The 10,393-nt window shown below is 40.1% G+C and overlaps 1 protein-coding gene across 1 annotated transcript; it reads right to left on the bottom strand.

Annotated features, from left to right (window-relative positions):
- Positions 1 to 2,614: 2,614 nt before the first annotated feature.
- LOC111342989 (uncharacterized) lies at positions 2,615 to 7,797 on the bottom strand. Its single transcript, XM_022950114.2, has 2 exons — positions 7,735 to 7,797; positions 2,615 to 6,866 (listed from the first exon to the last, which is right to left on the bottom strand). Exons 1-2 carry the CDS (start codon positions 7,757 to 7,759, stop codon positions 3,934 to 3,936), a joined length of 2,958 nt encoding a protein of 985 aa, XP_022805849.2. The 5' UTR covers positions 7,760 to 7,797; the 3' UTR covers positions 2,615 to 3,933.
- Between the last annotated feature and the right edge of the window lie 2,596 nt (positions 7,798 to 10,393).

Here is a 10,393-nt window from a genome sequence, read left to right as displayed (position 1 = left end):
TTTAGAGTCAGAGCACACAATGATATTTTTCATCTCTTTTGTATAAAAGTGAACTCTTTGAGGTCAGAAATCTCATTCCTCAATTCGGCTATTTTATCATTCTTATTTAAAGTGCTCACCGAGTACTTTCCTTTGTGTAAGGTATTCTGCCAGAGAGTTGTTAAAGGCGGATATTGATCAGCGTATATGTAAAGGTGACACTACCGTGGAGGTTCGTAGACTTCCCTTTCGTCAAGATCGCACTGAGGACGGTTTTTTTTGTCCCTTCCTTTGAACGGTAGGCACTGAACCCGACAGAATTCTTCGCCTAGATCCTTCAAAGTACACAAATCTCTTGAAACAGTCCTCCGAGAAGTGTTCGAGGCAGATCACAAATATTTCTGCAGGACTGAGGTTCACTCGGCGAGTTCGCACAAATCGCCTCCGTTTTTCCCGCTCTGATCTATTTGCGAGGCTCCGATGCAGAGAAATACCTGCAGCGTGGTCTGCAAGACTACTTCAGCTTTGAATTACGCATCTATGCCAAGTAATTTCTGTTGAGTCTTTGTAAAAATAGAGTAAAGCACTCTGTTATGTTTGCTTGACATTTTGCCATGTGAGATTTTCGCGTTGAGCCTTTGACATCACTTCCTCTGAGTCCTACGATCAACTTCCGGAACGTGGTCAGAGAATGGCGGATGCTAAATCGCGAATTTAACGGCCTGAAAAAGGATATTTCTGGTGCTCGGTCTAGACTGAAATTCGGAAGAGTAGGCGAAGGAGACACTGATCACGAAAATGAAAAAAAGTATGTACGAAAATTTTGATCTCAGCGGCACTTTAAGGTTGATGAGTTATGGTGGCAAAGGGAAGAAATGGAGATGATTTACTTCTCCATTGAGAGAGAGGAGTATTTCCAGAGGGCTTATGTGCATGAGATCATTTGAGAACTCATAGAGAATAGAAGAAATAAAAAAATTAGGATTTTGAAAACAAGTTTTCCAATTGTCCTTAAGGAGGACACGAGGCTATGGTTTCATTTGCACTGGCATGCCTTAAATTTGTTTATAACGTAATCAAAGTAAAGCGCGCGCTCTGATTGGTCAATTTAGCGTCCCCCGTTTGCCCATGGGTGTACGCTGCTGACGTGAGCAAATGCAAAGAATATTTTTCCGCGCGCGCTTGTTTTTTCTGGTCACTTAAGATTTTTTAAGTAAAAGGGAACTCTTTAGCTACAATGTATCATAGTTATGTTATAAAACAAATGGTAAACACCACAGCGTACAGTATTGAAATATGGATGCACTTTGGAGGTTTGCTAAGTACTTAAGAAGCTAGAGTCACTCTCGGCTATCGCCTCGAGCGACTCTTACGCTTCTTTCGTGCTTAGCAACCTCCCGCTTGAAGCCATAACTCAATAGTGTACGCTGTGGTGTTTACCATTTGTTAATTTAAATCTAGTTTTCATCCTTTATTCGGTGGTAAGAACAGGTGGGGTGTTGAGTGAGTTTGCCTTTCCTCCATCGTTCCAAAAAGAAGAAGAGTGCAACAAATATATGAGGTACCAAAGAAATAAACAACACAAATAATACCCTAAAAAGGAAGTTTAAGAGGTTAGCCCTATGTAAATAAACTTCCAAAGAAATAAAATTTAGAATGTATGCTTATAATAAAATATAAGATGGATAAAAACCTAAGAAACACCCAGGTATAATTTAAGAGCTGATTTAAAACGTGTCAAGTTACCTATCTCAAAGACATTGGCGGGCAGGTCATTCCATTCACCAATTATTTTAACAGAAAAAGGGTATTTATAACAATTACAGTTTGCCACTTTCACCTGCAGTTTGTAATTGAGGTTGGACCTAGTACGTTTTGAAGAAAACTCCAAAAAATCACAAAAATGAAGGCCATTCAGCCCGAATACGAGTTTATAGCATTCTACCAAGGAAAAATATAGTCTTCTATCAGTCACCTTCAATCAATGTAAATTGAAGCCAATCGCGAGGCTCTTCTCTAAACTTTCTCTAAGATAACAATATTTTTAATTAGGTAAAGACACCATACTGGGGAAGCATCTCACGAGAGTCTTGTACAATGTGGAAAAGATTTCCTTGTTTACAGGACCGATTGTTCGCTTGATTAGACCAAGAACTTTATTGGCCTTATTGACAACCTCGACAACGTGTGTAGTCCACGAGAGGTCGCGCGAGATTGTAATGCCAAGGTCTTTTACAGAACTCACTGAGCTTAGACATTCTCCGCGCGGGACGAGAGGGTAATGTGGGACAGATTTATCACAATTATGTGTTACTGGCATAATCTCACATTTGTTCACTTTGAAGTTTAACTGCCAGACCTCAGAGTAATTCTTAAGGTTAAATAAGTCGGACTGAAGAATATTTGTGTCTCTAGCTATGTTGGAGATCTCTCTGTAGACCTGCAGTGGTTAAACATTGAAATCAATCCATTAAGCAACAAATTTATAGTAGTATCTTTTAATCTTGTCAATTACATATTCCATATGACCCCCGAATAATGATAAGGAAAGGGGGGGGGGGGGAGGGTGCGCGGCTATAAGTGTGAGCTTCCGTTTCTTGCATCGCCCCAAACAGACGAAAATAATTAAATCAAATTAATCAATCAAAAAAATTTATTACATTATTTCCCTAGTTCGTCACACCTTGCATATGACTCTCTAAAAAGGTAAACTATCGTTAAGAACTGAAAGAGATTGATATAAAAACTTGTTAACCGATTAAGCGTCAGAGTGTCTCCGAGTCTATCGTTTCTAACTGAAATTTTCTTTCATCCAGACGGTGTTGTTTAACAAAAGCATAACAGCTTACGAACCTGCTGTAATAGTAATTGTCATTCCAAAGAGAGGATGAAACACCAAAGGAAAGCTTACAGTTGCGAACAAAATCTACTTATGGGTTACTGGTTACTCAAATCAGTTCCCTCACTCTAGTTCAAGGTACTTAACTTTGGATCTTTTACGATCCACAAGAAATCAGGTAAGTGATTAAATACTCATAAGATATGATAAAATAACTCAGCTAGGTTCATATATACAAAAAAAACTTCTGAAGAATAACGTCGCACACTAGTCTAGTCTGTCCCACACTAGTTTGACACTTGCCTAAGATGCTTAGTTTTGAATCTAAAAAATGCACCGAATAACCGAGTTGGTGATTAAAAAGGCGATGAAGCAATTTAGCAAAGCGTAAAGATGCCATGAACTTACTGACTGAGAGGGAAGACTCTAATTAATGACGTACGGACCTAGTGTAGCGAGGATCGTGCGTTATGAACAAAATTTGAAAAGTTTGTTTTAACTTAAAATAGAACGCGATAGACGGGTATGCACGGGAAAAGTAAAAAAAAAAAATCCTGCGGTAAAAACCTTTTCATTATTTTTTCGAGTCACAACAAGAGACTCACAACTCGTTGAAAAAGATGACTTATTTTCTCTTTTTTTGTTCATTGCTTTCAGTCGTTTTTTTGCAACAACTGCGAACAATGTGGCCGTACGAATACACTCGAGCTGGACGGCTTCTACCAAACCGACCCACGTCAATCCGTCCGGCCCTAAATACTTTGGATATATCAACAAAGTTTAAATGGTAAATTGGCCACCGTAACGACTACAAAAGCTGACGTTTCGAGTGTTAGCCCTTCGTCGGAGCTAAATACGACTGCTTTGAGATTGCACAAGTGGCGCCGAATGGGGCATATGGTAAAAAAGAAAAACAAAACAACTATCCTCTTCTTACCGAGTATTTGATTTGACTCACTCTAATATAAAATCCTCAGAACGCGTCAAAAAGGTCAAGTAACTGAAAAGCGAGCTCAAATACTTAATTCTGGATCTTAGCACACGCATCGTTGCAGAATTGTTTTCAAGTAGTAGTTTTGTTGAGACTAAGAGCTTCTGAGAATATCAAGACCTTTTTAAGGTAGTATAAAGTCTCCACACTTGTTCATGCCATCGGGTGGGTGCAATTTCCGTTGCTCCCCCAAAGCCTCATTGACAATCAGTGCCATTCCCTCAAGTTGGTGCAACTCTTTGTGGCAGTGAAGAAACCACTGGCCCGGATTATCAGAAAGGAAATTGATGACAACGTAGCCCCCGGCGGGGACCATAACTGTGTCCTTTCTGATCGTGTGGGGATCGATGGGAAAACACATTGGGTCTGTCTTCCACCTTGGTCTGGTACAAGCGCTTTTCACACACCCTTCTTTAGTACATTTGATATCATCGCAGTATATATCACTGTTGGGTTTTTGAACAAAACCAGTGGTGCCGTTATATTCTGGATATCCAACGGCAACAACATGAAATGTATGGCCGTGGAGGTGAATTGGATGAGCACTGGGGGTAGCTCCAATTGATGAGAATACCATTTGAACAGTTTTGTTATAGGGGATGTCGATCACATGGACACATGAGCACTCGAGTGTTGATGGATTGCAGTCAGCCCTAAGGTCGCATATCGTGTCATATGTTGTAAAATTGTCATACTGGGTCTGAGGTGGAAAGGAGGGAAGAATAAAATTGCGCCCATTCACTGAACTAGTATCAGATTGACCTTCAAAATGAAAGTTGACGAAATGTCTGCAATTTGTGCATCCTTTGGTGGGGTTTGCATCTGGAAGCTCCTCAGGTGGAGTGGGTTCGAGTAAACGCAGGTCGTGTACATTAGTACAACTAATGTTATATGAATCATGAAAGTTCTTAAAAGGGCAGTTCACCGCTCTGCATTTTTTCTTTTTGATGCACTTTCTGCGAGGAGATTCCTTTTTGATTTTTTCATATTCACTCGAAGGTACATTATCATCCGGATCCCAACCGTCGTCATCCTGTTCGTAGTGCAAAATAGCTTCTGCCACATGTCCTAATGACTGGTAAGGTGGCCCACTCCTAGTTTGATTAATTTCCATAGTCTCTGCACGCATCCAGTAGTCTGTAAGATTTAGTTCGTCATTTGCACTGAGTAAAAAGTCATATCTCTCTCCTGGATGGATCATGATGTAATCAACATCTTTTACAGGTTTAATCCAGTAGCCGTCAGTGTTGACCACAGTCAGTTTATGGCCATCAATGGAGAAGTTGTAAGAATAAAGCCCTTGGGCTCCAATGAGCCGAAAGCGATATGTCTCTCCGGACCTAACAGTGAATATACTAAGTCTTGTTTTATTGTATTTAACGTCATCATGTCTGCCTTTGCCATTTATGATTCCAGAAAAGTACGGCATAGGCCCAGCCCCTCCATTGTCAAAACTACGTGTACCGTTATACTTTGGATCATCTGGAGTGGGTACTTCACCAAGCGGCTTCTTTTCATAGAAGCCCAAGTCTGCATTGGTCTGTGTGAACAGGTCCAAGGATGCCTCAAGTTGCCAGTCTAGAAGCGTTAAGGTGTGTTGATCTGGTTTGTCTTTAAAAGTAATGTTTAGTTTAGATTGGATTTGTTTCAACCTTGTTTCAGTTTCTTTGACTATCAGTGCACCATAGAAGCCATCTGTTCTTTGAGCGCCACTGTGAGAGTGGTACCAAAACGTTCCTGAAGGCCGAGCGGTGTAATTGTATGTAAAGGTCGATGAGGGTCCTATCTGACATTGAGTCACTTGCCCTACACCATCCATCCAAGGTGTTCCTTTCTGATGCATCCCGTGCCAGTGAATTGAAATACCCTCAGTTGTGAGATTGTTGTGAACATGAATAATGACCCTTTGACCTTCATGAACTATTAAGGTAGGTCCAGGAATTTGTCCATTTACGGCTATTGCCAAACGGTACGTTTTACCATCAACAAATTGGGGATAAGTGCATTTGGCTCTGTCCAAAGTTGAACATGTTCTATTAGATTGTAGTGGCAAAGGTATCCCGTGTCGATCGAAATAATAGCTCACGCCCTGGGCTCCTCGCAAAGCTATTCCTGTAGGTTCATCATCCGATAACTTTTGATAGCTGGTGAAGGTTCGAATTTCGTCAATTTCAAGGTTGAAAATACATACCTTTTTCCATTTCCTGCATTTACACGTTGGATTTCCGTATTCGCAGTTGAGAGTTTCATTATAGAGCCAATTTAGTTTAATATCTCTTGTATTGTACCTTCCAAACCGCTTGTTGAGCTGTAGGTCACTTGTTAAATCCACATACTGGTCTTCGCCAGTCTTAGCAGAAGTGCGAATGGATGATATGTACCAATTTGCATCTCCTTGATTAGGAGCTTGTAGGCGAACTTCCTCGATGTGGGACATCGAAACGCACTTTTTGGGGCGAAAACGACTGGCGAAGTTCAGCTCTAGCACAGAGGATTGACTTTGTAGCTCATATCCTGCAAGTTCTGCCCGAATTTTTTGGTCTTGTGATAAAATGAAGTCAAGGAAGTAGCTCTTTCTCTCCATTTCCATGTCTCCCGTTGTCATTGCCTCCACACGTACGTAGGTGATACAGGTTCCTGCGACAGCATTGGTGAGGAGGTGCTCTTTGGCTTGGTATGGGTAATGATGTTCTTCATTGCCGTCCACCCACATACTGAAGCCTGGATCAGTGGTCAGCTTAGTGTAGACTTTGTTCGATCCCGCGGTGAAGGTGTCGATGGACGCAACGTACCATCCATTGTTTCCTCGAGTCGTGAGATTAACTTTTCTTATTTCTTTACGAGTGCAGATGAGTGGCGGATTAAAATCACTTTCGGTGTTCAACTCTTTTTCGTATTTAGGATCTTGGTATTTGATTCCCTTGAGTTCCGCTTGATGCACTTTGTTATCATTCAGAATGACCTTCAGTACTAGGTTCCCTTTAGGCAGCTGAACTTCTGAGTCATCTAGTGGTCGTTTACCCATCAATGCTACGACCTTCACAAAAGCGATGAATCCTATGACGAGAGAAAGTGTTAAATAAATTTTGTTGCGTTGTCAAACAAGCAATCACTTTAATCTTTGGTCTCAAATTAGACGCCAAAAGTTGATATTTGCAAGAAATATTTAGAGGCGTAAATTTTGGGAACGGATCAGGCATCTTGTTTGATCTTTACTTAAGTGAGTCTCATAAATGGAAAAAGGTTTTTCAAATCATCAAATTAACAGTTCACTTTCAAAAACCGTTAAACGTGCAAAACTACCAGTGTTAGCGTTTAACACCAGGCCTATGTGTTTCTATCTTCGAAAGTTTCAAGCAAAGAATAAAACCGCAGCCTCTTGGCCATGGTTGGAGGCGCGGTGGCCTCATGGTTAGTGCGCTTGATTCCGGATTGAGTGGTCCGGGTTTGAGCCTTGGCCGTGGACATTGAGTTGTGTTCTTGGGAAAGACACGTTACTCTCACAGTGCCTCTCTTCACCCAGGATAATAATTGGGTACCGGCGAATTTAATACTGGGGGGTAACCCTGCGATGGACTAGCATTCCATCCAGGGGGGAGTAGAAATACCCCTAGTCGCTTCGTGCTATGGAAACCAGATTTAAGCGCCAGTAAGATGGGCTACCTGGCTCGTAAGTAACCCTTACATTTTTTACCTCTCGGCCATAGTTCGTATCTTGTCTTTCATGCCTATCGAGTGCTAAAAATCATGCTACGCTTGCACTCCTGATTTGGAGAAAATATGTAGAAGTGCTCTACTTTCAAATTTACACATGCGATCATCTTTCATTGCTGTAAGTAACTGAAGTATTCTAGTATCTATGAGAAAGCTAAGATGGGAGGCTATTCATTGTCAAGAAGATTTTCTGCTCAGGAATTTTACTCACTTTTTCCAGGAGTCTGAGAATCCATATTGGGAATCACTCTGGAGTTTTCGGAGACTTCTTTGGTTTCGTCTGAGGAGAGATTTAATTATGTGTGAGGATCTTCTACAAAGAAAATGGTTGCGGTTGTAGTCACCCTTTACTTAGTCTCATTGGCCTGTTTTTGTTGTTTTCCACCTTTACCCAATGGTTATTTGAAGCGCAACCACTCAAATAAAACTGAGTGTAGCCTCCAGCTAAGAGATGGATTGAAAGAGAAAATTTATTCCTCTTTAAATCGAACACATCTGATTATGTAGAAGTGACTATGAAAATGATGAAACTGATGAAAATAATGAAAATGATGGTTCGACTAAAATTAAAAATTACGGCTATAATTATGATAGATCTAAGAAAGTTGACAAACAAAATAAGAACGAGAAAAGTACAACGACCTAAAGATATTTTCTCTATTGACGTGGCCGAGTGAAATAACCAATGATTTAGAACATAAGCTTGTCGCAAGAAAGGCCAACACTGATATATTATACATTGAAAAACGAAAACTTAAAAGTGTAATCAAACGAGTAACACGATCTGAAGATTAAGGGCTAAAATTTAAATCAAGAGTAACGCATGTACGTGAGAGGTCACACACGTTTGAATCTTACACTGAGAATAATCTTTCAAATAAAATTTAATCCATGTTTGTCTCCAATAATCATTGTTAGTAGCATTCTTGAGCGTGCTTTTGTAAATCAAGTATTCAATTACGGCAAAACATAGCGTTTTTCATTGTTTCTTAGAGCCGGTAAAAAGCGATCAACCTGTATTAAGCCCCCCATTCCCGTGGGTGACTGCTTAATACAAGTTTGACTGTAAACAGAAATCTTATAATTAATCTCTAACACTTAAAAGTCCTCCACGCCCCTCCACCAAACACTGTTGTCAGAAAGTAGTGACCATTTTATAACCTCAGGCAACAGTGATATGGTGAAAAGGGAGAAAAATGAAAGGTACAAAAGAAAAATTCAATAAATGGTAGAGCGTCCCAAGACTTTCGCCACTCGTTCTAGTTGAGAAGTTCTACTGTGCCTAAATCATCCATGAACGAGGTCAATGAGAGCTAATGAGATTGTTCTAATTTCTATGAAATGTCTCGCTCAATGCTCCGCTTACATTTGTTTGAAATTTGGAAATTCTGCTTAGGAAATTCCCCTGAATTTGCTAAATGTTCCATGGATATGTCTGAGAAGAGAAACAAAATTCAAATTTATTTTCAACCAAACCAAAATGTTAGAAAAAAAAAATTATAACAAACAGCCGTACCAACCACAAGCAAAGAAAGTGTTGCTAAATTAAATACTTCCCGCCAAAGTATGGACGAGTAAGCAACTCCATCCTGTCCTTGGTGATTACAATACACAACGAGTTACTTTCTCTAGAAAAGTGATATAGTCTGAATCTAGGGAGGCGCGTGCGCATTCATGCGATCTTTTGGCCACCTTCTGGTTTATAGCTTTGCAACTATGAGGATCCCATATGCCTATGGGCGCCCGCTATCGCCCCAGGCTTTCTCTCTTTGTTTGTAGACTTACAAAATGGTTCTTCGATGTCTTCTAGTACTCCATCCTCTTCTCCGTGGTCATCTTTCTCAGGCTTCCGCGGGAAATCTAAAGGAAAAAGATAAAGTCCCATGAGTTTCTTTCAAAACGTTCTAATAAGTTTCGTTGGATATCAAGCTCTCATTAAATTTTTAGATCTTTTCTTCTTAAATCGACCTTCATAACTTATTCTCAACAGAGATGCATTTGGCTGTACCATGTTTTTGACAGTATTTCGGAGAGATTATCGAGTTCCGTGAAAACCTGAGCTTTGATGTTGTAAGCATCTCTAACAGACTGCCTAGTAACAACTGATAGTATATACTAGAAACGAATCCTAGATTGTAACCATGTACTATGAATTTTTCCTGAGGTAACTAAGCCTCAAGATGGGTTCCACAAGCACCATGGCCTCTTAGGGGTAAAACCTAACCTATCAGAACCCTTCAATGTCAGTGTATTTTTCGTGGATCCTTATGAGACTGTAGCCATACAAGTGAAATAGAGATTCAACGATCGTTGAAACTAAGAGAAAAAACAGTTCTAAAACTATTTTTTCTCTGAGTTTCAACGATCGTTGAATCGCTATTATCTTCATTGTATTCATTTTCTTCATTGTATTGCTCCCGTCTCCAGTTCAATAGAAAGTATCAGAAAACTGGCTAATTAATACTTTCAATAGAAAGTATCAGATTGAAAGTATCAGCTAGGTTTCTGATACTTTCTATTGAACTGGAGACGGGAGCAATACAATGAAGAAAATGAAGGTCGGGAGTCGTGAGGCAGAGGGGCTGTGATCCACTTATCTACTACCTTTGTCTCTCCCCCCACCCCCACCCCCTCCCCTTCTGATCACAAAGGAGATCAAGAGATTCGAATGAACTTACCTTTATGTTCTCTGATGTATTCTTCCTTTCTCGGATCTGCACAAACCAGAGACAAATTAAAAATTCAATTACCTCAGTTTCCACAATGATACAAGACTTGCAGACAGAGTTACAAACAATTCTTTTGCTATTAGAAGACTCATGAATTCTCAACAAATGAAAAACAAAAGATATCTTGTCACCAATATGAGG

This window comes from Stylophora pistillata, chromosome 5 (assembly GCF_964205215.1).
Source record: "Stylophora pistillata chromosome 5, jaStyPist1.2, whole genome shotgun sequence".
NCBI classification, from domain to species: Eukaryota; Metazoa; Cnidaria; class Anthozoa; order Scleractinia; family Pocilloporidae; genus Stylophora; species Stylophora pistillata.
This window is presented reverse-complemented; position numbering and strand designations above follow the sequence as displayed.

Excerpts from the sequence above, each read along its gene's own strand:
- LOC111342989 (XM_022950114.2), bottom strand. The coding sequence starts at position 7,759 with ATGGATTCTCAGACTCCTGGAAAAA. Across the intron at positions 6,867-7,734 it reads TTCTCAGACTCCTGGAAAAA|GATTCATCGCTTTTGTGAAG; the intron begins GTGAGTAAAATT and ends CTCTCGTCATAG.